Source organism: Echiichthys vipera, assembly GCF_963691815.1.
Source record: "Echiichthys vipera genome assembly, chromosome: 8".
NCBI lineage: Eukaryota > Metazoa > Chordata > Actinopteri > Perciformes > Trachinidae > Echiichthys > Echiichthys vipera.
The window spans coordinates 15,831,456-15,852,142 of NC_139833.1; the positions used below are offsets into that span (position 1 = coordinate 15,831,456).

At 40.3% G+C, this 20,687-nt stretch overlaps 3 protein-coding genes across 10 annotated transcripts in view; all 3 read left to right on the top strand.

Annotated features, from left to right (window-relative positions):
* Nucleotides 1-1,849, top strand: part of kif13a (kinesin family member 13A) — a 41,169-nt gene extending 39,320 nt beyond the window's left edge. For all 6 annotated transcript variants that reach the window (XM_083918136.1, XM_083918141.1, XM_083918139.1 and 3 more), the window contains one exon: nt 278-1,849. In XM_083918136.1, coding sequence (XP_083774262.1) covers nt 278-411 — 134 coding nt within the window. In that variant the 3' untranslated portion in view covers nt 412-1,849. The remainder of the gene's footprint in view (nt 1-277) is intronic.
* Nucleotides 1,850-3,853: 2,004 nt separating this feature from the next.
* On the top strand, nt 3,854-9,283 carry rbm24b (RNA binding motif protein 24b). Of its 2 annotated transcripts, none has more exons than XM_083918144.1 (4): nt 3,854-4,179; nt 4,471-4,642; nt 4,882-4,936; nt 7,676-9,283. In XM_083918144.1, exons 1-4 carry the CDS (start codon nt 4,009-4,011, stop codon nt 8,034-8,036), a joined length of 759 nt encoding a protein of 252 aa, XP_083774270.1. In that variant the 5' UTR covers nt 3,854-4,008; the 3' UTR covers nt 8,037-9,283. The 2 variants fall into 2 exon arrangements, with proteins under 2 accessions (XP_083774270.1, XP_083774271.1); XM_083918145.1 differs by having other exon boundaries at nt 4,471-4,594.
* Nucleotides 9,284-12,776: 3,493 nt separating this feature from the next.
* grinab (glutamate receptor, ionotropic, N-methyl D-aspartate-associated protein 1b (glutamate binding)) lies at nt 12,777-18,057 on the top strand. 2 transcript variants are annotated; one of them, XM_083917679.1, is made up of 7 exons: nt 12,777-12,913; nt 14,594-14,977; nt 15,072-15,175; nt 15,304-15,504; nt 15,895-16,023; nt 16,110-16,253; nt 17,695-18,057. In XM_083917679.1, the coding sequence occupies exons 2-7, from the start codon at nt 14,623-14,625 to the stop codon at nt 17,845-17,847; spliced, it is 1,086 nt and encodes a 361-aa protein (XP_083773805.1). In that variant the 5' UTR covers nt 12,777-12,913; nt 14,594-14,622; the 3' UTR covers nt 17,848-18,057. The 2 variants fall into 2 exon arrangements, with proteins under 2 accessions (XP_083773805.1, XP_083773806.1); XM_083917680.1 differs by having other exon boundaries at nt 14,615-14,977.
* Nucleotides 18,058-20,687: the final 2,630 nt, after the last annotated feature.

Sequence of the window (20,687 nt, forward strand, 5' to 3'; positions counted from 1 at the left end):
TCCTCATTAAAAAAATGCCTCAGTTATGTGTCTATGTAAAAACAGAACAAATATTAACTAAAATATTGTCACACTTGTTTAAACGTCAAATATAGACTTCAATCGGGGGGAACACGTAGCTGTGGGCCCTTATTCATCAGCCTCAAAAGTCTAGTATTGCTCATGCTTGCTTTTTCCCTTGTGTATGAGAGGTCCAAATGTGACATGGAATGAATGTTCAGAACTGCAAATGATTCACAATTATTCTACATATCTGTTATGATTAATCTTCCTATAGGCAAGCACAACGGCACTGTCCAGGGCAGGGTGTACTTCCGCTGCCCCCCAGGCCACGGTGTGTTTGTGAAGCCGTCCCGTCTCACCAGAGGACAGCCCTCCATGGACTCAGAACCCCAGACTTTGATCAGATAGGACCCAAAGAAGGACCATCTTTCTGAAGAATGGCAGGGACCCGAGGGGTGGTCCTCAGATCCAGTGCCTACGGGTGAACTTGTGAGCATGTGGCTCCTCCTCCTCACGGTGGAGATGCGGATGTATTCTGTGGGCGTGTCTGCTTTCGTAAAGCATATCTGACCTGTGCATTTAATGAAGGTATATCCTAATTACTGTTCACGGAAAAACTCATTATGCACATATCTGAGTTTTGATAGAGAGCTTCACTTTTAAGTGGGAGTCCATGTGGAAATATTACCCACATACATTTTCTTACGTTGATTTCCGAATATTACATATAATATTTTTGTAAGACGATACATCCTCCCAGAGGCTCATAGTAGAATTATCTGAAGATAAAGAATGTACTACTGTTAATAAACATTGATATTTACATCAATATGTCAGGGGTAACCAAAGAACTTCGGTTCCATATCTGCTGTTATGAGTAATATGTTATTTTTTTAATATGCGTATGTGGGGGTAAACACTATATAGTATATCTATGTGTCCAAGTAAAGCTTAGTGCCATATCTCTAGGAGTAATGCCACATACCCTGAACAGAGGACAAATCTGCTAAACCTGAGTTGCTTTCAGTGTTTGACTGCAGTTATCATGTTAAATTATCCTGTTGAAGTACTGTAACACTGTGGAGGAAATAATCCCCATCCAGCATGAGACTGTTGACTGTTTGATTGCTTGCACTGGAAAGGATTCTTGGAGAGTTCGCTGACTGTCTTCCATATTGGACTGATGAGATATTTTCTAACTGAAGTGAAACCATTGTGTCATCACTTTAATCCGGGGAACAAAGCAGCTGGGTTTTGTCCAAGGCCTGGATGTACTGATGCCTTACTGCCCTGTTTCTATAAAGGCAGGCACATAAATCCCAGACTGCTCAATGAACTCCATAACAAGTTCACTGAGTTTTAAACTAACTAAGGACCTGAAACCTATGTATGTGTATCATGATGTCACCCAGCCTCTCTGATTTACTGAATAACTTTTTATCTGATTGCCATCTGCATTTTACATGTTAACTGACTGATACATAACACTACATGTTAAAAGGTACTCAATAATGCATTGTTTTTTACATGGAGGATTGGATGAAAGGGGGATGGACGTCATCAGGTTACAGAAGATGGTGCAAAATTATAGTTTAGTTAATGAAGAAAAGCTGTCCTATGAACTTGTATTTTTATGAGAGTGGTGATCTGTGGAACGGACTAGAAATAGTTATATATCCGAGCTGTAATTTCAAGTAAAAGAAACAAACCCAAGACCTTACTTTAAAGAAGAGAACAAAGCTGCTCTCCCTCATAAGGAGTTGTAAATAGAAATGTATTTGAACATAGTATTTACACTATTATAATGTACAGAATTGTATTTATAATGTATCGCAAACTGTTTTAATTGGTACAAAATGTTCTAGAATAGAACATTTTACAATCAGCGTACTGTGTTGACTCTTCATTTGGCTCATTCAAGCTCATTTGCGTATTTTACTGTAACATTACATTTCATCTAGCTGACGCTTGTGTCCAACGCGACTTCCAATAAGTGCATTTAACAATTAGGGTACAAACCTAGTGTTGAGTAAGTTCTTAAGCTTCAAATAAGCTAATCCATAGAGTGCTACATATAAGTGCATATTTTTTTTGTTCAATGTGTTGGTAGTTTGTCTGTCTCACTGACAAAACATATTTCTAGTACATCTTATTACTTTTAAGGACCCATATTATACTAATTTTCAGGTTCATAGTTGTATTTTGGGTTTAAAGAACATGCTTTAAATACAGTCCTTTTTCATACTGACTTTCTGAATATACCTGTTTTAACACTCTTGTCTGAAACTCTAAAATGGACCATTTCAGACAGAATCTCTTTAAGCCCCTCCTCCTGAAAAAAAAGCCTGCTCTGATTGGTCAGCATTTCCGGGTCTTCTGCTTCATTGCTCTCAGCGTCCCTGTACCGTCATTGCAGCCAGGGTGACAGTAACGGCACTTTTCCTACCTATATATGTATAGTATAGTTGTGACATCATAACCATACAGAAGTGCTGACGGCTCATTTAAAGGCACAGTTTCTGAATATGGGCTATGTGCTTTTGTCAGTGAATTGAGCGTTTTGATACTTTCACTATATATATAGCACCTCTACCTTTTTTACAATCAAAAAAGGCATGCAGGCGGAAACATTTTTACAATATGGGACCTTTAATCTAAATACAGTAATATGGCATTTTAAATTCAATATATTTTAAAATCTGTTTTTATCTTACTTTTATTGAATGCTGGTTGTATTGTATGTAGAAAGAGGGGAATAGATCAGTGGATCAGATTTTGATTATGTGCATATACATTTCTTGAAAAAACAATATGTAGCCAAAAATATCCTACCATAAATTATGTTGTTACAAAATGTGCAAAAGTCCCCATGAGGTGTGCTGCTTGTACACAACATTATAATCGCAGGGGAGTGTCATTCTTCACTACGTATCTTAGATCAGATGTCAACAGTGATATCTGCTCCACTTTCTGGTTTCTCAATGTGGGGCAAAAGTCCTGTCCTTCACTGGTGTAAAGGTAAACAACACAAACATGTGAACATGTTCCCTATAAATGATGCAGGCACCTGTAGGCCATCCATATACTTCCCCATGCATTGGGCAGTCTGAATTATCATTTAATTGTATGGGGCAGAATGAATTATTGACCCACTATAAGTAATTCCAATCAAACACTGTCAAAATGAAGTCCTTCCAAGTTGTTTCTTAATGAGGCCACTGGTACCTGGTAGTGCCCACATGGGGTCAAAGGGTATAGTTTTTCCAAATTGTATTACAAAAACAAATATTCATGTATTTCTAGGTTAAAGAATACTGTAGGACGGATTTGTTGATTGGTTAAAGACTAGCTGTGAGTTGGTTAATATTGTTTTTATGAGGTTTGTAAATCAACCATGAATACAAACTTTTTTTAAAGAAAAAAACAGACTATAAAGCAATATTATACAGTGTGGCTGTAACTGAGGATACTGCGGTTTAGTCATTTGTATTTATTCCGGGCACTTGTGGGTTTTAGGATTGGAGGATAAAAAAAATCATCAGACGAATCATCAGTACGTTAAAGGCTGATTCCACTATTTTAATCTCTGTTAAGTTACTTTTGGGGTATAAACATATCCAAAATATGTTTATTCTGTATTGGGACAAACTTTATCAGAAGAATTTAGCTTTTTTTCTGTGAACTCCCTACTTATTTTGCACAGTGTGTCCTTGCCACTGTTTTAGCAGCTGTGCGCCAGTAGGCAGCCGGAGAACAGCGTGGTGGTCTGGATCTGGGTGGAGTTAAGTATCTGTGTCACACACACTGACAACTGGGAAACCTCCCGCACCAAACTAACAGGTGTCCTCCCCTCTCCCTCAGACCCACAAGTCAAGTCGCATCACCCGGGGGGGCTTCCTGATCCGCGCCGCAGACGCTCTCTCTCAACTGATCTGAAAAGCTGCTCGAAACTTTTATCCGTCCCTCTACTTCTTCTAAGAAATCGCTTTAACACTTAACAGACAAATGATGCACTCGGCACAGAAAGACACCACGTACACCAAGATCTTTGTTGGAGGTCTTCCTTATCACACAACGGACTCGAGTCTCAGGAAATACTTCGAGGTGTTTGGAGACATCGAGGAGGCTGTTGTCATCACCGATCGGCAGACGGGGAAATCCAGAGGTTATGGATTTGTAAGTACCCCGACAGTCTGTTATTATAGCTCTTGAGTTGCCACTGTTTAAAGTTGCTTGCACACGTGCACAGTCAGAGATACGGACAATTGGTCCACTATCGGCACCTGTAGGCTGAAAGATAAGGCTACGGGTTCCTGTTAGTGACAGGTTAGACTTACTTGTTGCAGAATCATTAGTCATGCTTAGTCAAATATGACCTAAATACACTTAGATGGACCTTAAAAACAAACCACCGTAATCACCATGACCATACTGTACAGTAAGAGATCTCCGTGCTGTTTCCTTCAGGTGACAATGGGAGACCGGGCCTCTGCCGACCGAGCCTGCAAGGACCCCAACCCCATAATAGACGGCAGGAAAGCCAATGTGAACCTGGCCTACCTGGGGGCCAAGCCCAGGGTCATACAGCCAGGTGAGGGACTGGACTACAGCTTTATTTCCCAACTTCAAGATAATCAAGGTGGCATACAAAAACAACTGCTCAAATGTCTTTACACACTCACATATAGGAACTGTGTAGTATAGTCTTGATATTTGGATGATGCAAGATCACTGGCTTACTTGTGTGCATGTATTGTTTTCTCTTGTAAATGACAGGCAGTCTTGCAAAAATATTAGAAACACCATCTTCAAAATCATCTCCACTACATTTGAAAAGTAGCAGTAATTCAAACTAAAGTGTCTGATTTTTTATTCTAGGATTTGCTTTCGGTGTGCCTCAGATCCATCCAGCATTTATCCAAAGGCCTTACGGGTATGTTAAGCTGCACACATTTCTTTAACCAAATCTAGTTACAAATGTAGGAAAAAAATCTGCTGTTGTCTTTTATGGTCTTTTATATTGTGTTTTTATTGTTGTAAAAGTGTCATTTATCATTGCCTCCACTTATTAAATACTGAATGAGGGTATGTGAGTGTGGATGTGTGCTCCTCTGCTTGGCGTTGACTGTGAAGGAAGTGAACATTTGTCCCCCAGTCACTGCAGGACTTGACTTCATGTTGTCTATCTCTCTCTGATCTGACAGGGTCGGTAACGGTTAAAATAGCTGATGAAGGGACATGATGATTTGAGGAATAGCTGAGTCTGCATTGGGCAAAGCGCTAAAGTGTTACCTGTATACTCTGACATACACAAACGATCTGAAATGGTGACTAGATGCATGGAAGTCTTTTTTTTCCCCAGTTTTCCATAGTCCATAGATTTGGTGTGTGCCTTGTTTTCAGTATGATGTGGTGTTCAGCTTAACTGTGTGCTTATTTCTACTTGCAGTGGGGGAGGTGTGGGGGGTGGTGCAGGAGGTTTTTGTGCAGACTTTGTGAGTTTTGATAGGGAGTTGTAACTGCAACGGGGTGTTGATTCTTTTCACTTTTTAATAATTGATTTGTGCTTTAGCCTGCGGTTTATTTTTTTCCCCCCAGTTCTCGTTAACATTGAGTTGATTCGTGTTTTGTTGTCAAAAGGGGGTTGATGATCACTCACAGGGTGTTCATTTCAAAATTGATCCCCCGCAACAAAACACACTGGCTTGCATGTGGGAGTTCTTTTTCTGTTTCCTTACCCATGATGCTGTGCTTTTTATTTGTTATTATTAACCCATTGCTTTCACTTGTAACTTACATCTACAGGTACACGATACTGAGCATATCTTTTTTTCTGTTGTATTTTTCTCATCACTCCAGCAGCTCTTGTTTAACAGTCAAATTAAAATGTGCAGGGGAAATAAAAACAAGCACAAATACTGTTATTATCACCACAGAAAAGCACAGAAGCATTTTTTTTCTATTGCCCCAATGTTGGTATTTATTAGCAAAAGCTACAGTTTCACAAAGTAAGTTAAAAGCTGGATCGATGTCTGTATAAACCAATTTGTAGATGTTAAATAACGATACATTATGGATTCATTATTTAGCTTTGCAATAAACCAAAAAAAGTGTTCACTGCACTTTGGGTTGGAGGCAGACATCTTAGTCGGTCTCTTAGGCAGCAGCTGTTGGCTACAGTGATCTCCATGGCCTCTCAAATTCAGATGGAAAATGGGAGTCACTCGGCAGCGCTGTTAATAATGTATGGCACAGACAGGGCCGCTCGGCTGTGGACAACAGGTGGGCCGAGCCATGTGCCCGTGACGCCTTTTGGTTATGTGCTAGGGATTACCCATGTGTCTGGTGATTTACAAAGCACCTTTATTTAGCTCTTGACATGCAGGACCACAAAATGTTCCTCCCATCTCTTTTAAAAGAGATGGCTTAAGTCAGCTGTGCCCTTTTTAGCATGTGAACTGTTAATATAAAAACAAGGTCATATCACCAAGAAAGGTTACCGACATGTTGGTTCCTATCTTGTCAAGTTGGAAATTACATGTTACGTTTAATGCGAGAATTGTAAGACTTTCTGTGATCATTAATGCAACTATAGTACAAAACCGTTTGAGCTAGTATCCCGCTTTGTAATAAGGGCACAGCTTTTCGATCAGTCAGGACACCTCCAGTCTGACTATAAAGAAGTAAATTAAGGAAAGTCACTGAGGCGGGCGGCCATTACAGTTGACGAGTGCCCTGCCATGTGTTACTGAAGGAGAAGATCAGCTTGTCCTTTGGAGATGACAAGGGGAGCAAAAATAGCAGGCTCCCAGCCTCCCCTGTCAGTCAAGTTGGTGTGTGTATGTTTGTGCAGGGGTGTATGTCTGTAAGAGGGGGAGGGGGCACTTGTCTATGGCCAGATTTAACAGTTTCACACCTGCTCCACAATATATTTACTGAGAGTGACCTTAACACAAGTTTAAAAGGGGGCCACATTTCCCCAGATACCCAGGCTTGTATTTATCCATTTATACCCCGGTCTATAAACAGAATATTGCACCATTGGAGAGCTACTCTACTCTTACTCCATTTAAGATTAATTTGTTTTTCAAGCAAATAAACACAACAGGGCCTCTGCATAACCTTACACCTACTTGATATGATATCGTTTGGTTAATTCAGCAGCTATATTGCAATTTATTGCATTTTAAAGAAACCAAAAGCTCTTTTTTTGCCCTATTTCTTTGTGTTTAGGGACCTATTAACATGTGTGGGCATGCCTGTATGTGTGGTGTTGGTGTTACCGTATGTGGACGGAATAATGTCCACTTCTCTTCCTGATTTGTTGTGGTGTTGCGCGATAGGCTCGCATTTTGTCAAATACTGTTTTCAGTGAAACATTGGGCGCCGAGCTGGGCTTCCTTTAATGCCTTACAGTGTTTCAGATTCAGGCGCTTTTTAAAAAAAGAAAAGAAAATTAAAAGCCGCGCTTGTGTTCCTTTGTGGTTTTGCTGCTTCTTTAACTTTTTTATTTCTAGGTAAGGTTTTTCAGTTGTTAATGAATGGATTTGCTGTGTTCTGAGGACTGGATTGATGTTTTTGAGGCGCCTGCTTTTCCAGAATTGAGTTTCAGCGTTGGAAAAATGACTGGCTGCGGTTCTGTTTTGACCCTGCGTGTCTTTGTGTCCTACAGAGTCCCTGCCCACTATGTCTACCCTCAAGCCTTTGTCCAACCCAGCATGATGATCCCTCATGTACAACCTTCTGCTGCTACAGCAGCAACAGCTGCTGCTGCCACCTCCCCATACCTTGACTATACTGGCGCAGCGTATGCCCAATACTCTGCGGCTGCCACTGCTGCCGCCGCTGCTGCTGCGTATGAGCAGTATCCGTATGCGGCCTCACCAGCGCCAACAAGCTACATGACTACTGCAGGGTATGGATACGCTGTCCAGCAGCCCCTAGCCACTGCTGCCACCCCAGGAGCTGCCGCTGCTGCTGCCGCCTTCAGCCAGTACCAACCTCAGCAGCTCCAGACAGATCGCATGCAGTGAAACCATGAAAACTACCTTTAAGGAGGAAAGCAAGGGAGATCACCTCCTCCTATGAAGAGGGCAAACTTATGAGAGGGAACACCGCAGGCGCTGAATGATGGTTGTCACACTTAGCAGTCCTTTTACCAAAGAGCCTGAAGAATATCACCAAAAATGTGGAGAGAAATGAGGAATTTCTGTCTATTTTATTCAAGTGAGATCAGTATTTTGTCACTATTGAATATATATGACTATTTAATATTTATTCAGCATGAAAATATTTAATTTTAATTGAAGTAGACTCACTGGACCTTATTTCAACCATCGCAGAATTTTGTATATATATTGCAGGAGAATTTGTATAAAATTTCCAAGTGCATTTACCTCTATTACGATCAGGTTTCTTCCCCACTTTTTTGAAAACAAACAAACACTTGCATACTTATGAGAACAGGATGCCACGACACCGTGCAGTTTTCAGTATTTCATAGTTTTGGACCAGTATTTTTTTCGGTAAAGCTATGCAGACATTGATATAGAAGTTAGTGTTTTGTTAGGATTTCTCTCTCTTTTTTTTTTTTATAACTGTTTGGAGTGAGATAGATTAGACACTGTCAACTAGTTCCCTTTAAAATGTATTTTCTTGATAGCTTTTAAGACAAAATGCTGAAGTGACAGCTGAAGCTGACAAAAGCACTCACTTTTCTTCCCTTTTAAGTTGCACCTCAAGTAAACTCAGCATAAGGGAAGAGACATTGTTGAATGTGAATCTTTCATTTTGACAAAATGTTTCATAAATGTGCCTTTTAAATTATGCTATTTATGTATTTATTATGGAGCCTCACAGTAATACACCCTTTAATCTGTGTTCATGTGTTAGTATGAGGCCTACTATAGAATATGTCCACATGTGCTGCTGCATAATGATCAAGAGCATGTGATGGATGTTAAAACTACACTGTGTATAAAGAACAAAAGATGAGTGGAAAGGTAGCAATAAGTCCAACGCCTTTTCTGTTTTCTGTAGATTTAATGTTGTCGTCTCAAATAGATTCTTAATTCTTTGACGTCGCTTTTTATACTTGACCAGTTTGATAAAGGACAGCGTGAGAATTAGTAACTTTTTAAATTTTTTTACATTTGATGTCATTAGACATAAAATGTTCTCTAATGCAAGGGCATCACCTGTTTCACCTTGCATTTTGTAATGCATGACTTAAAATAATGCAAACATTTATTATGTGAAATAAAATAAAATTTACCTTCAACTTTTTTCTTCTTCTGTGTTTTGTGTCATTCCGGTTTTGCTCACAGCCTTGAATTTGTTTGGTGAAATCATATCACATCTTGGTCTCAGTTGCGGACAAAGAAAAACTGTAACCGAGGGCAAAAATAATGCACATGTACGTATAAACAGCTTCTTTAAGTGTTAGTGTTAGTTACTGAATGCGCTGCTGAGTACAGAGGGGCAGCATAAGAGTTTTCATTAGTCCCACTACAGTGTGAAATAGATATTTTTTTATAGTCAGATAATCTGTTTTTATTAAAGGTCTCATATCCTGTTCATTTTTTGGTTCAAGCTAAGGGCTCAAGTGGAAACCCCTGGTGTAAAGGAGGGAGAAAAACCTTAAAGGTCCCATATTAGGCTAATTTTAGGTTCATACTTGTATCTTGGGTTTCTGTTAATGCTAATGCTTAATAAAAAAATCAGTATTCTTCTCATACTGTGTGTATTCACCCTCTGTCTTTATTGCTCCGTTTTAGCGCCTGTCTCTTTAAGCCCACTAAACAGCCCAGTTGTTTCTGATTGGTCAGGATTTCAGGGTCTTCACAATAATCTCTGCTCTCAGCATCTCCGCACCACCTATGCAACCGGGGAATGACTGTATCGGCCGGATCACACTGTCTGCGAGAGTAGCGTGTGCATAACTTGTTAGGTCTTTTCCCCAGTGCCCATTTTGACAGGTTGGAGCAGCCATTTAGCCCACCTGAGCAGCTCCACTGCATTTCGGCTGATTAAAATCCAGAGATTTGTGTCTGGTCTATTTTTACCATGACACGTGCGGTTCGCAGCAAAAAGAGACAGTGAAATGATCTTTTGACAGTCATATTAACATCATAACAGCACTTTCTATTTCAGTGTATATTCATGTAGAATATGCCACAGACATGATAATTAGTATGAAAAGAAATGAAACATTATTTTATTTATGACCATTATCAAAGGAAACTTCAGGACATAGCCACTCAATGTACAGTTGTAGAAAGCAGCACTGCAGCAGCAGTGTTGTCTGCGATGTAGTCGATAGTGTGGCCCGAGTGTAACAGCACTGCAGCAGCACTTTTTACATTGTATAATTGTGACATTACAATCATAAGGAACTTCTGGTGGCTTGTTTAAAGTCCCAGTTTCTGAATAGGTTCTTTGTGCATTTCTCTGGATTGACTGTTGTTGATACTTTCACAATAGCACCTCGACCTGCTTTATAGTCAAAAAAGACATGGAAATCTTGCTTTTTATGATATGGAACAGCTCTCAGCAATTAATATTATTCTAATTGAATATTCTGTAACTAGTTTAAAAAACTAATAGAAACCTAAGTGGCAAGATATGCATCCTGCATCTCTGGAGACTTGTGTTACTCACTAATAATGGATTAAAAAATGTCAAATGTAAAATGTAAACACTTGAAACACTGCTGCAGATTGTGATGCGTTCCTCTATTAACATTTATAAATCAACTTGGATGTTGTGTAACATGAATTCGACCTGATGTAACTCGTAAGTAGAAGTCGTCCCACTTCCCACTTTACACAACCATTAGTAGAAAGAAGCTGTCTGCCAGATTCCACCATGCTGACAAAATATGATCAAAAACCACAAGTGCCTTTACCTTAAGTGTTGGATATGTTTAGAGTATTTCTATATAATAAAAATAGTTTGAGCAGAACTAAACATCAGAAATGTACACTCTTTTCTGGGATCTGGGTTGTTTGAGATAAGACAGCCCATTCCCCATTTTGTTCACTTGTTTACCATCCTTCACTACAATCCCAACCACTTATGTTCCTGTACAGCTGTGAAGAAACCAGAAACAAATGTGGGATGTCACATCACATCACTGATGTGACCTGGTGTATGACAGAGGAGCAGGCAGCAGTTGCAGCGTCTGGAATATCCAGACAGTTGAGTCCAATGAAACAAATTCTGTTTTGCTAGTCTCCCTGGTTGCCTTCTCATGTTTTCAGCAAATTGACAAGCATTATGCAGCTAAGAAGTGGCAGAAGCTATTTAAGCATACAATAGTTTTTATTATACTATTACCACAGGATTTTATTTCTATTTTTGCTTTGTTTTCATTTTTGTTGATGGTATGACAACATTAACTATGTATTTTCGCTCTACGAACAACCCTGCTACCAGGTCAAATTTGATCCATTACAACTTTCTTTAAAAGGCATAATTAAAAAAGAAAAATATTATCAAAATGTATTTTATTGTATTTAGTAGACCAGGTTCTAATGAATCCTTGATTCAATCAGGAAGAAAAGATAAAGATAAAAACAATGACCTGTACACAATAGGACGGTAAAAGTAAAAATGGGCCTACTCTGCAGAATGAATAATCATTCATTCATCTTCAACCGCTTATCCCGGGGTCGGGGTCGCGGGGGTGCTGGAGCCGATCCCAGCTGACATCGGGCGTAAGGCGGGGTACACCCTGGACAGGACGCCAGTCTATCACAGGGTACATAGAGACGAACAGAGACAGACAACCATTCACACCTACGGGCAATTTCAGACTCATCAATTAACCTAACACATGCATGTCTTTGGTTTGTGGGAGGAAACCGGAGTACCCGGAGAAAACCCACGCAGACACGGGGAGAACATGCAAACTCCGCACAGAAAGGCCGAGGTCTGGATGTATACGCGGGTGGCCTCCGCGTGTGAGGCGACAGTGCTAACCACTACACCACCGTGTAGACAGAATGAATAATCACCCATTTTCAAATAATACAGTCAATGATACAATAATTTTCATTCATTGATTACAAAGGGATGTTGTAAAAGCATAACTGCAGTTTGGTGAGTTGTTCTATGATAATAGGCCTACATCAGGATTTATAATGAATAGCATTTTGTATGATTATGACTAATTTAAATCTGTGAACTAACTATATAAGTGTAGTTCAGTAAAAGGTAGACCTAATTTTCCTCCCAAATGTAGTGGTGTATGGCAGGCCTGTAAAGTTGCATAAAGTAGAGATATTCAAGTGGGTCTTCAGTAGAGTAGGCCAGTACGTCAGTGAATTAGGTACTTCCCACCACTGCAGATGAGCTTGCCCCCCCCCCCCCTTAACTCTTCGCTTTTGTTTACAGATCGTGACATGTTTCCATAGGAGGTTTGCGCACATTACTCTCGATGTGACTACTGCCGCATTTCCAGCAGAACCACGTTCATCAAGTCCGGCCAAGTCACGGACGGTTTCATGCTGCGTTCAAGTCATAACGGATTAATCGGAATTTGAGGTTACCACTTGGAATAAATGGCCGCCTTTCGTCAGCCAAAGTATGTCGCTTAATGCAATCAAACACACATTTAGTGGATACCGTGCTTTATTGTTAACGCACTCTATTTTTGTACCATACAACGGTGAGTTGGTCGACGAAGTGAAAGCTGCTCTTGACATGGGTATGTTTCCCATCTATCCCAGTCATTCCATGTGTCCTGAACGCCACATTCCGCATACAGGGGGCGGAGATGTAACAGACAGCAGTTTACTGGCAGTCAGGGGACAAAAAAAACAAAACAATTTTGACGGAAGAACCTGGGAAAAAATCCCCAAAAATATTTTGGAGGGGCCCAGCTCGGACTGAAACTGCTGCAGGCAACGTGAGTAGTTTTAAAACACTATCTTAACTTTGTTCATCTGTTTTGCCTTTCAGTAGTCCAACCGTATTGGTTATTGTTTGGTGAAAAAACGTTTCGTGTTGCACCATTTAACAAAAAACATATTAATGTTAACTCGTTCTTTATAAAATATGATCAGTTACCTGTACCTGTACCCTTTATCCCCAATATCCCGTTGAATGAAGGTTATATAGGTTGACGTTAAATGGCCGTTTCTTGCCTGAAAGTGAAATTTGTGGCCTACATTTCACGTTACGGTGCTTCGGAAATCATCGTGGACACTCGGGGAACATTGAAATGCTCTTCGTTAAACCTATGTTTAGCCCTCAACGTTGAGGCGATGTTAGGTGTTTAAAACGCCACAGAACATTAACAACAGTGCATTAAATGATGTTTTCAAAGAAGTTGGCGGTCGATGGTTATCAATTATTATATATACCGGAAGTGAGCATTGTCACCTGACCTCTGTGACGTCACAGCGCATCGCACTGTGGACATGTCATCTAAACCAGGGGTCTTCAACGTTTTTTAGGCAAGGACCCCTTAGCTGACAGAGAGATGAAGCAGGACCCCCTCCCTCCACTAGAAATATTGTATTTAACTGGGCCTAACACCTGGGGTGGCCTAAAGCCTTTTTTATGGTGTATACAATACTTAGATATTACAGTGATCATTATTAACCCTCCTGTTATCCCTGGGGCCAGTTTGACCCCATTCAATGTTTAACATCTCTAAATACATGGTTCACATGACTTTTTTGCTTTCAATTCAATGACGTTTCCTAATTTTATGGGGACAACTGGGAACACCTCAAATTGACATCATTCATTTTTTCATTGTCCTGTACACATTCTTGTCACATCGGTGTTCCTTGGGGTCAATTTGACCCAAGGCTGTTTTAACTGAATAGAACACACAACAAGTATAAATATTTACACACATGTCTTTGGTTGTTTAGGATGACATTAAGGTGACTATAATATTTATATTTCGGAAATATGAAAGGCACGCAAGCACGCACGCACGCACGCACACACTCACACACACACACACACACACACACACACACACACACACACACACACACACACACACACACACACACACACACACACACACACACACACACACAGAGCTGGCAACCTCCATGGGAACCAAACCCGTTGACAATCGTCACTAACAATTGCAACATTTTTTCAATAGTAGACCTACCTGACTGCACCCGTGGTAGTGTGGAGAATTACTACAAATATTGTATTTAATTATATTAAATTGGGCCTAACAGCTATGGCTGCCTAAAGCCTATACACTTTTTATGGTGCATACAATACTAAGATGTTACACTGATAATTAATGACATTCATGTATTCATACATCATATGTTTATGTTAAACATAAATTTGGAAGGCACATTGAATCATTCAGCTCAATTGTTTATGTGCATGGCTTAGGGTTTAACTTGCCAATACGCCAGTAAGCCTATCATCAAGGTTGTGTTAATGTATTATAATGCATACAATTGCTAATAATACGTTGCATTCTTGTAGATCTCTGATCTAAACTGTGCTGTTTATTACATTTATTTTTAACTTGAAAACACTTCTTGTGACTTCTCCTTTTCCCCCACACTTTTCCGTCTATCCCAATAATTCATCACATCAGCGGGTCTGTGCTCCCTTTCAGAGCCAGAGATGACCACTGAGAAGACGGCATACGCTCCCGTGGAGGGGGTACCCTCTCCACCTTTATATCCCGGGCAGACAGCTTTTCCTGCCACGTTTGACATGAATATGCCAGGCCCACACATGTTCGGAGCCCCTGTCCCTGGTGGTTACCCTGCTCCTGGTGGTCTCCCTTTCCCTCCACCGACTGCTTTTGGACCAGGTGTTCCTGGAGCCTTTGGAGCGGGTGCTCCGGGAGCTTTCGGTCCGGGTGCTCCTGGAGCCTTGGGGCCGGGTGCTCCTGGAGCTTTTGGAATGGCTCAAGGCGGCCCAGGATCTGGAGCCAACCCCTCACCATATTATCCACCAGGCCATGGTTTCAATGGTTAGTGTTTCCAACATTGTTGCATATTTTGTTATACACATGGAATTGTAGTGCAATTTAATCAGTCTGATGTTTCTGGTTGGTGCCACTGCAGATGATGTTTGCTACAGCGAGGACGACCCACCACCCTTTCATGAGAATCAAGACTTTGATTTTGGATTAGATAACAAGAGCATAAGAAGAGCCTTTATTCGAAAGGTGAGGAGACAGTGTGTTTGCAGAAAAGGTCAAATTAATGACCTGGTTGTATGAGGCCATCAATCAATCAGCAGGGCTGCTAATTGTATTTTTGTCTGCTGCCCTCCATAATCCACTCTTCCCTCCAGGTATTCTTGGTGTTGACTGCTCAGCTGATGGTGACATTTGCCTTTGTGGCTGTTTTTACCTTCGTGGATGAAGTCAAGATGTTTGTCATGGTGAACACCTGGACCTATTTGGTGTCCTATGTCATCTTCTTTGTGTCGGTGTGCGTGATCAGCTGCTGTGGAAGTCTTCGTCGAAGACATCCTTGGAACCTGGTTGCATTAGTAAGCTTGCTCAGACTTTGTTTTTACAATATAGGAGACTGAGAGGGGATGAGGTACAACTCAGTACCGTACTGTAGTATTGTGTTCATGGGGTTCATCTGATATGGACTATTGAATCACTATTGTATAGGCCATCTGGTTTATGAATCATATAACATAATACAAAAATATTTATTATCCATTAATTTAAAAATTTGAATCAGGTAAACAACAGTGTATTAGGGTTGAGACTACTTCCCCCATGAAAAGCAAACATCTTGTATTTATGAAGTTTTCCGCCTACAGTTACAGAAATTAAATTCAGATTGAGCCTCACAAATTGCTGTTTTCGTAACCGCACTTTGCAAAAAAATGCCGCATTGCTGATGTATGTGTGTGTCTTGTTTTCAGTCCGTCCTGACTCTCAGCATGTCCTACATGGTGGGAATGATTGCCAGCTTCCATGACACTGACTCAGTGGTCATGGCAGTGGGCATCACAGCAGTCGTGTGCTTCACAGTGGTCATCTTCTCTCTGCAGGTTTGTATGCTACAGTCCCTGCCTCTTGTATGTATGTCATGTACATTTATCATACTCTGATATGACCTCTTGGCCTCCTCCCACAGACCAAGTACGACTTCACCTCCTGTTACGGTGTGCTTTTCGTCTGTTTAATTGTCCTGATCATCTTCGGCCTCCTCTGCATCTTCATCCGTAACAGGATTCTTCACATTGTGTATGCTGGACTAGGAGCTTTGCTCTTCACCTGTGTAAGTGCCTAAGTCGTCTTCCAGATTTACTGTATATGATAATGATGCTGTATGAGTAAAATCTCACCTCTAGTCTGGTTTGACAAAATTGGGATGGTGCATTTTTCCACTATTCCTCCTTCTAAATGTATAATAAATAGCGTAAAAATGTTGCTGTAGATTAAAGGTGAGGTTAGGATTGGTCATCATTTATTTTTGGCAAAAATTCTTGAATGTATGATACCTCTTTGCACTATTTGGTGGCATTTGGTAACAGGATGTAAGTTAAGGTTTAAGTTTTAAAGTTAAAAACCTAACATTCAACTGGCTAACTCAATCCAGCCACAAATGGCACTGACTGGCCTGTAAATTATACTTTTTTAAAAATTGTTTGCTTTGATACTAACAATTGTCATTCTGATGAACATAGAAATTTTAATGCTCAAGTGTTTTGTATTGTAGATAGTGTGTAGTGTTTTTAAACAGAATGGCGAGTTTGCAGCACAACTCACATTATTGAAACATTTAAAGGTTCAACAGCAATGTGTCTCTCCAGAAACAGCGTCCCATTCATCTGGAAAGTCAACAATACGTGCTGTTAATGCTTTTCATTACAATTTATATTATCTAGTGACAAATTAACCACCTATGAAAACTGTTGCCTGTTGGGTGCCCATAGGGAGACCATATTCCTGGCTGAATGACCTTTAGTTTTTGCCCTCCAGTTGTGGAGGGTACCAATAGAACCGCTCCATCCTGGCCAGTTTTTTCGTAACCCCTCTGCTGAGGTACTCGGTGCACTGATCCGATACTAAGTGGCCATCCACAAGAATGTAGGTACACATGTAACCACAGTTGTGGGCTCCTGAAACCGGAGTTTTTTGTAACCGGAGTCCAGGGTGAACTTTTTAAAAAAGTCCAGTTTCAGCAGTCATATGTGGACAGGAAAACCAAGGGAAAACCTTGTCGACATTGTTTGACGTCACGCTGTGGGACGGTAAACATTAAGTTGCATCCATGGAGACTTGAGGAGCACTCTAGACTTGATCAGCTGATAGAGGCAGATTTTGCGGCTTCATGTGGACAGAGATATTTTTTATCACACCGGTGGTGTGTAGGGGAATTTTTTTTAACCGGGGGTCATAAAAGTTCGGTTTCAAAAATACCTGTGTTCGTGTGGACTAGTCCTAAAAAGTGGAGATAGAGACAGCATAGTCCGTTGACTGGTTCAGATGTTCCTCTGCATCGTCAGTGAAGAGGAAATCCAGCAATGTGATTGAAGTGGCTATTATCATCCAGTAACATGCCCATCTACATTTAAGAGTAGTGTCTGTGGTGGAAACAGAAAGCAGATCCAGTGTTTAGGTCTCTACGTGGTACTAGTGAGTTTCATGTTCCACCAGTTTTAGAAAAAAAAATACTTGTGATTGACCCATTGTGAATGTCTTTTTTTATGTTCCAGTTCTTGGCAGTGGACACACAGCTTCTGCTTGGCAACAAGGAACTGTCCCTGAGTCCAGAAGAATACATCTTTGCGGCTCTCAACCTGTACACGGACATCATCAACATCTTCCTCTATATTCTTGCTATCATTGGAAGAGCAAGGGGGAGCTGAGCAGGAGGAACAACAGATTGTCAGAAATTAGTTATGAGTTCATGTGTAGCAGTGAGTTTCCATAATCTTGTTTTCCACTTTGTCCTGTAGTGTTGATCACATAGTTCAAGAATATTTTACTTCACCCAGTATAAATGTTATTTTTTTTATTAATATATATAGATTGTCTATGTTGTAGTTTGGGGGTTTATTAAAGTTTTATGATGTATATGTCCTGTTGTACAAAACTTTTTTTTAATTTTAGAAATTGATATCTTATACCATATGAAATAATTCAACAGTATAAAGATTTGACACAACTGTATCACACAGTCTTCATCAGCAGAAAGGGTTTGATCGTGAAGCTCACTTAATAAGAAGTGCAGTGAATTACATCATAAAAGCTGCTGAATGCATATCAACAAATCCATCACCGTGGCAGCAGCATCCTGGCAGAATTGCATCAGAGAACTCTGTTTTGTTTTGGTTTGATATACGATTCTCTAAGCGCCCTGGTTGTATTGGGTGTTTTTGTGGCTCAGCTGTGATCCAAAATGGATCCAGAGCAAACTGTTGCTGCATTGCTGTCAAGAAATGAACAACTCGGGCAGGAAAACGAGCTGTTGAAGCTGATGTCAAGCATAGTCAAGGAAAATGTAGACTTGAGAGCCAGGATGCTGAGCTTTAATGACACGCTGGATGAATTACCAGGTATTGTAACTGCTTTTCTCTGCCACTAGATGGCAGCCAGGGTGCATTTCAGAGTTGTGAGGGCAGTGGAAAAATTCTGTTCTGTATTAACTTGAATACACAATTGTTCACCTTTATGAGTGAAGGTTAGTATTTTAAGCAATGCTCCTAAATGTCAGCACTGAATTAGGTCATCCTTCTGACTTATTGTTTTGTTATTAGTAGTATTGTATTAATCATGAACATAATCTGGTTAGTTACATTTAGGATCTTACGTAGGATATTACCATATCACTTTGCCATAAGTTATATCTTTATGTAACTAATATCAGTTATAATAACTGATTAATTATTTTAAAATAAATAACTGATTTATAGAGCACTTTTCAAATGTCAAACTGAAAATTAACAGACTAATTAGATTAAAATAAAATACATTATTCACAGTAATATACAAGAATGAAAATAATGAGACAGTTAAAGTTTAATCTGGTAAAAATACTCAAATATTACTGACTCAGCCAGCTTTATTTCTTTGGGCAGATAGTTTCAGAGCCTTGTGGCCCTGACTGCAAACGCTGTGTTTCTACAGGTTTTAAGATGTGACTGGAGCAGACAGAAGCCCTCTGACTGAGGATCCCAAGCTGCCTACAGGCTTGTAATGGGACTAAAAACATCAGGAATATACTCATGCCGCAAAGAGTCTCCAAATGAATCAAGAAGATCTTAAAATGAATCATAAAATATACTGGAGCAAGTGTAAACAGGCTAAAACAGATGTGTACAGTAGAAGCATGTATGGTTTCTGGGTCTTTGAATTATTTTTGTCAATTCTCATTAATGACGAGTTGATACTTTACTTTGTTTTCATCAGTTGGCTCATCTTCAGGAAGACACCCATCCAGTCTGTGCCAAAACACATGTAACGAGAGACAATTCCTAAAAGACGTGCAGCAAACTAGATTAAATCATGAACAGCGAACCTCTTCCCCGATCAACTTCAATTCTTTCATCCAAAACTCGCTGCAAACAGATACAACTGAGAAAGCAGAGCTTCAAAGCTGCCGGTCTGAGGTTCCTCCTGAGGTCAAAGGTGAGCAATGCCAGACTTGCTGAAAGTTTAGAGCATGAACAAAAAGAAAAACACTTTTTATCTTATTATTTCAGGTCCAAAAAGGCTGCTGGGAGAGATTGCCTACCAACTGGACAGGAGGATTCTCTCCCATGTCTTCCAGGGCCATTTGAGGCTTTATGGTTACACAATGCTCAATATCCCTGATAAAATTAGAGAGGTCAGAAAGGAAGAATTCAAGATGTATTTATCAAAGACTGGTTGTATCTTATGTAACAGAGCACACAGGGATCAACTCTGAACAACTTTAAGGAAGTCACAAGCCCTTCTTCCTCTCTTGCAGGTATCCACAAACTGTCTGACAGGGAAAATAGATGAAGGTTATCGACGTCATCTCACCCAGAGGTATGCTGACCTCATGGAGAGGTTAAACCAGTTTGGCTATAAAAGGACACTTCACCCTGCTTTCACTGAGTTTATTGTCAACACCTATGGGATCCTGAAGGAGAGGCCTGGTGAAAACAGCACCCAGGAATTTGACTACAATAATGCAGATTTTCTGAGGAAGCAGATAAAGGCCTTGGCTCCGAAAAAACTTCAGAGGGACCTGCTGCTTGTGTTCACCTGCCTCTGCAACATGTCGGAGAACGATAGAAAGCCTCTCTTTCTCTGGTAGACATGACTATATCCAAATAAAAATTAACACAGCAAACAATTCAAAAATGATATATGTTGTGTGGGTCAGCTTTGTGCACCCAGAAATCCCTGCTGATACCTGCTAAGCATAATGATATACTGTGTTTACTCACACCATGATAAGATGAGTGAGGATGTCATGGACCTAGCATGATAATCAAATTGAGTTGCCATTTTGTTTCAGATCACATGGGCGGCAATTCGTGCTATTACGCATTTGTAAAAACAGTTATTTAGTTGATAAGTGACTAGTCCAGGGTTGGCGTAATATCACTTAAAGGCTATCACCAGGAATTTGTTACTATGGCCCTTCCTATTCTCTCCCTACTTCAATTGTGCCAGCAGGTGAAACAATCCTCATTACTCGTTAATTTATTGTAGGCTACACATGCTGGATATATAG

What these genes read in the sequence shown, in the direction of transcription:
- rbm24b (XM_083918144.1), top strand. Translation starts at nt 4,009, where the DNA reads ATGATGCACTCGGCACAGAAAGACACCACGTACACCAAGATCTTTGTT. An exon ending in AATCCAGAGGTTATGGATTT is followed by an intron (nt 4,180 to 4,470) that starts GTAAGTACCCCG and finishes TGTTTCCTTCAG; the next exon opens with GTGACAATGGGAGACCGGGC. An exon ending in TTTATCCAAAGGCCTTACGG is followed by an intron (nt 4,937 to 7,675) that starts GTATGTTAAGCT and finishes TGTGTCCTACAG; the next exon opens with AGTCCCTGCCCACTATGTCT.
- grinab (XM_083917679.1), top strand. Translation starts at nt 14,623, where the DNA reads ATGACCACTGAGAAGACGGCATACGCTCCCGTGGAGGGGGTACCCTCT. An exon ending in TGGTCATCTTCTCTCTGCAG is followed by an intron (nt 16,024 to 16,109) that starts GTTTGTATGCTA and finishes CTCCTCCCACAG; the next exon opens with ACCAAGTACGACTTCACCTC. An exon ending in GAGCTTTGCTCTTCACCTGT is followed by an intron (nt 16,254 to 17,694) that starts GTAAGTGCCTAA and finishes TTTATGTTCCAG; the next exon opens with TTCTTGGCAGTGGACACACA.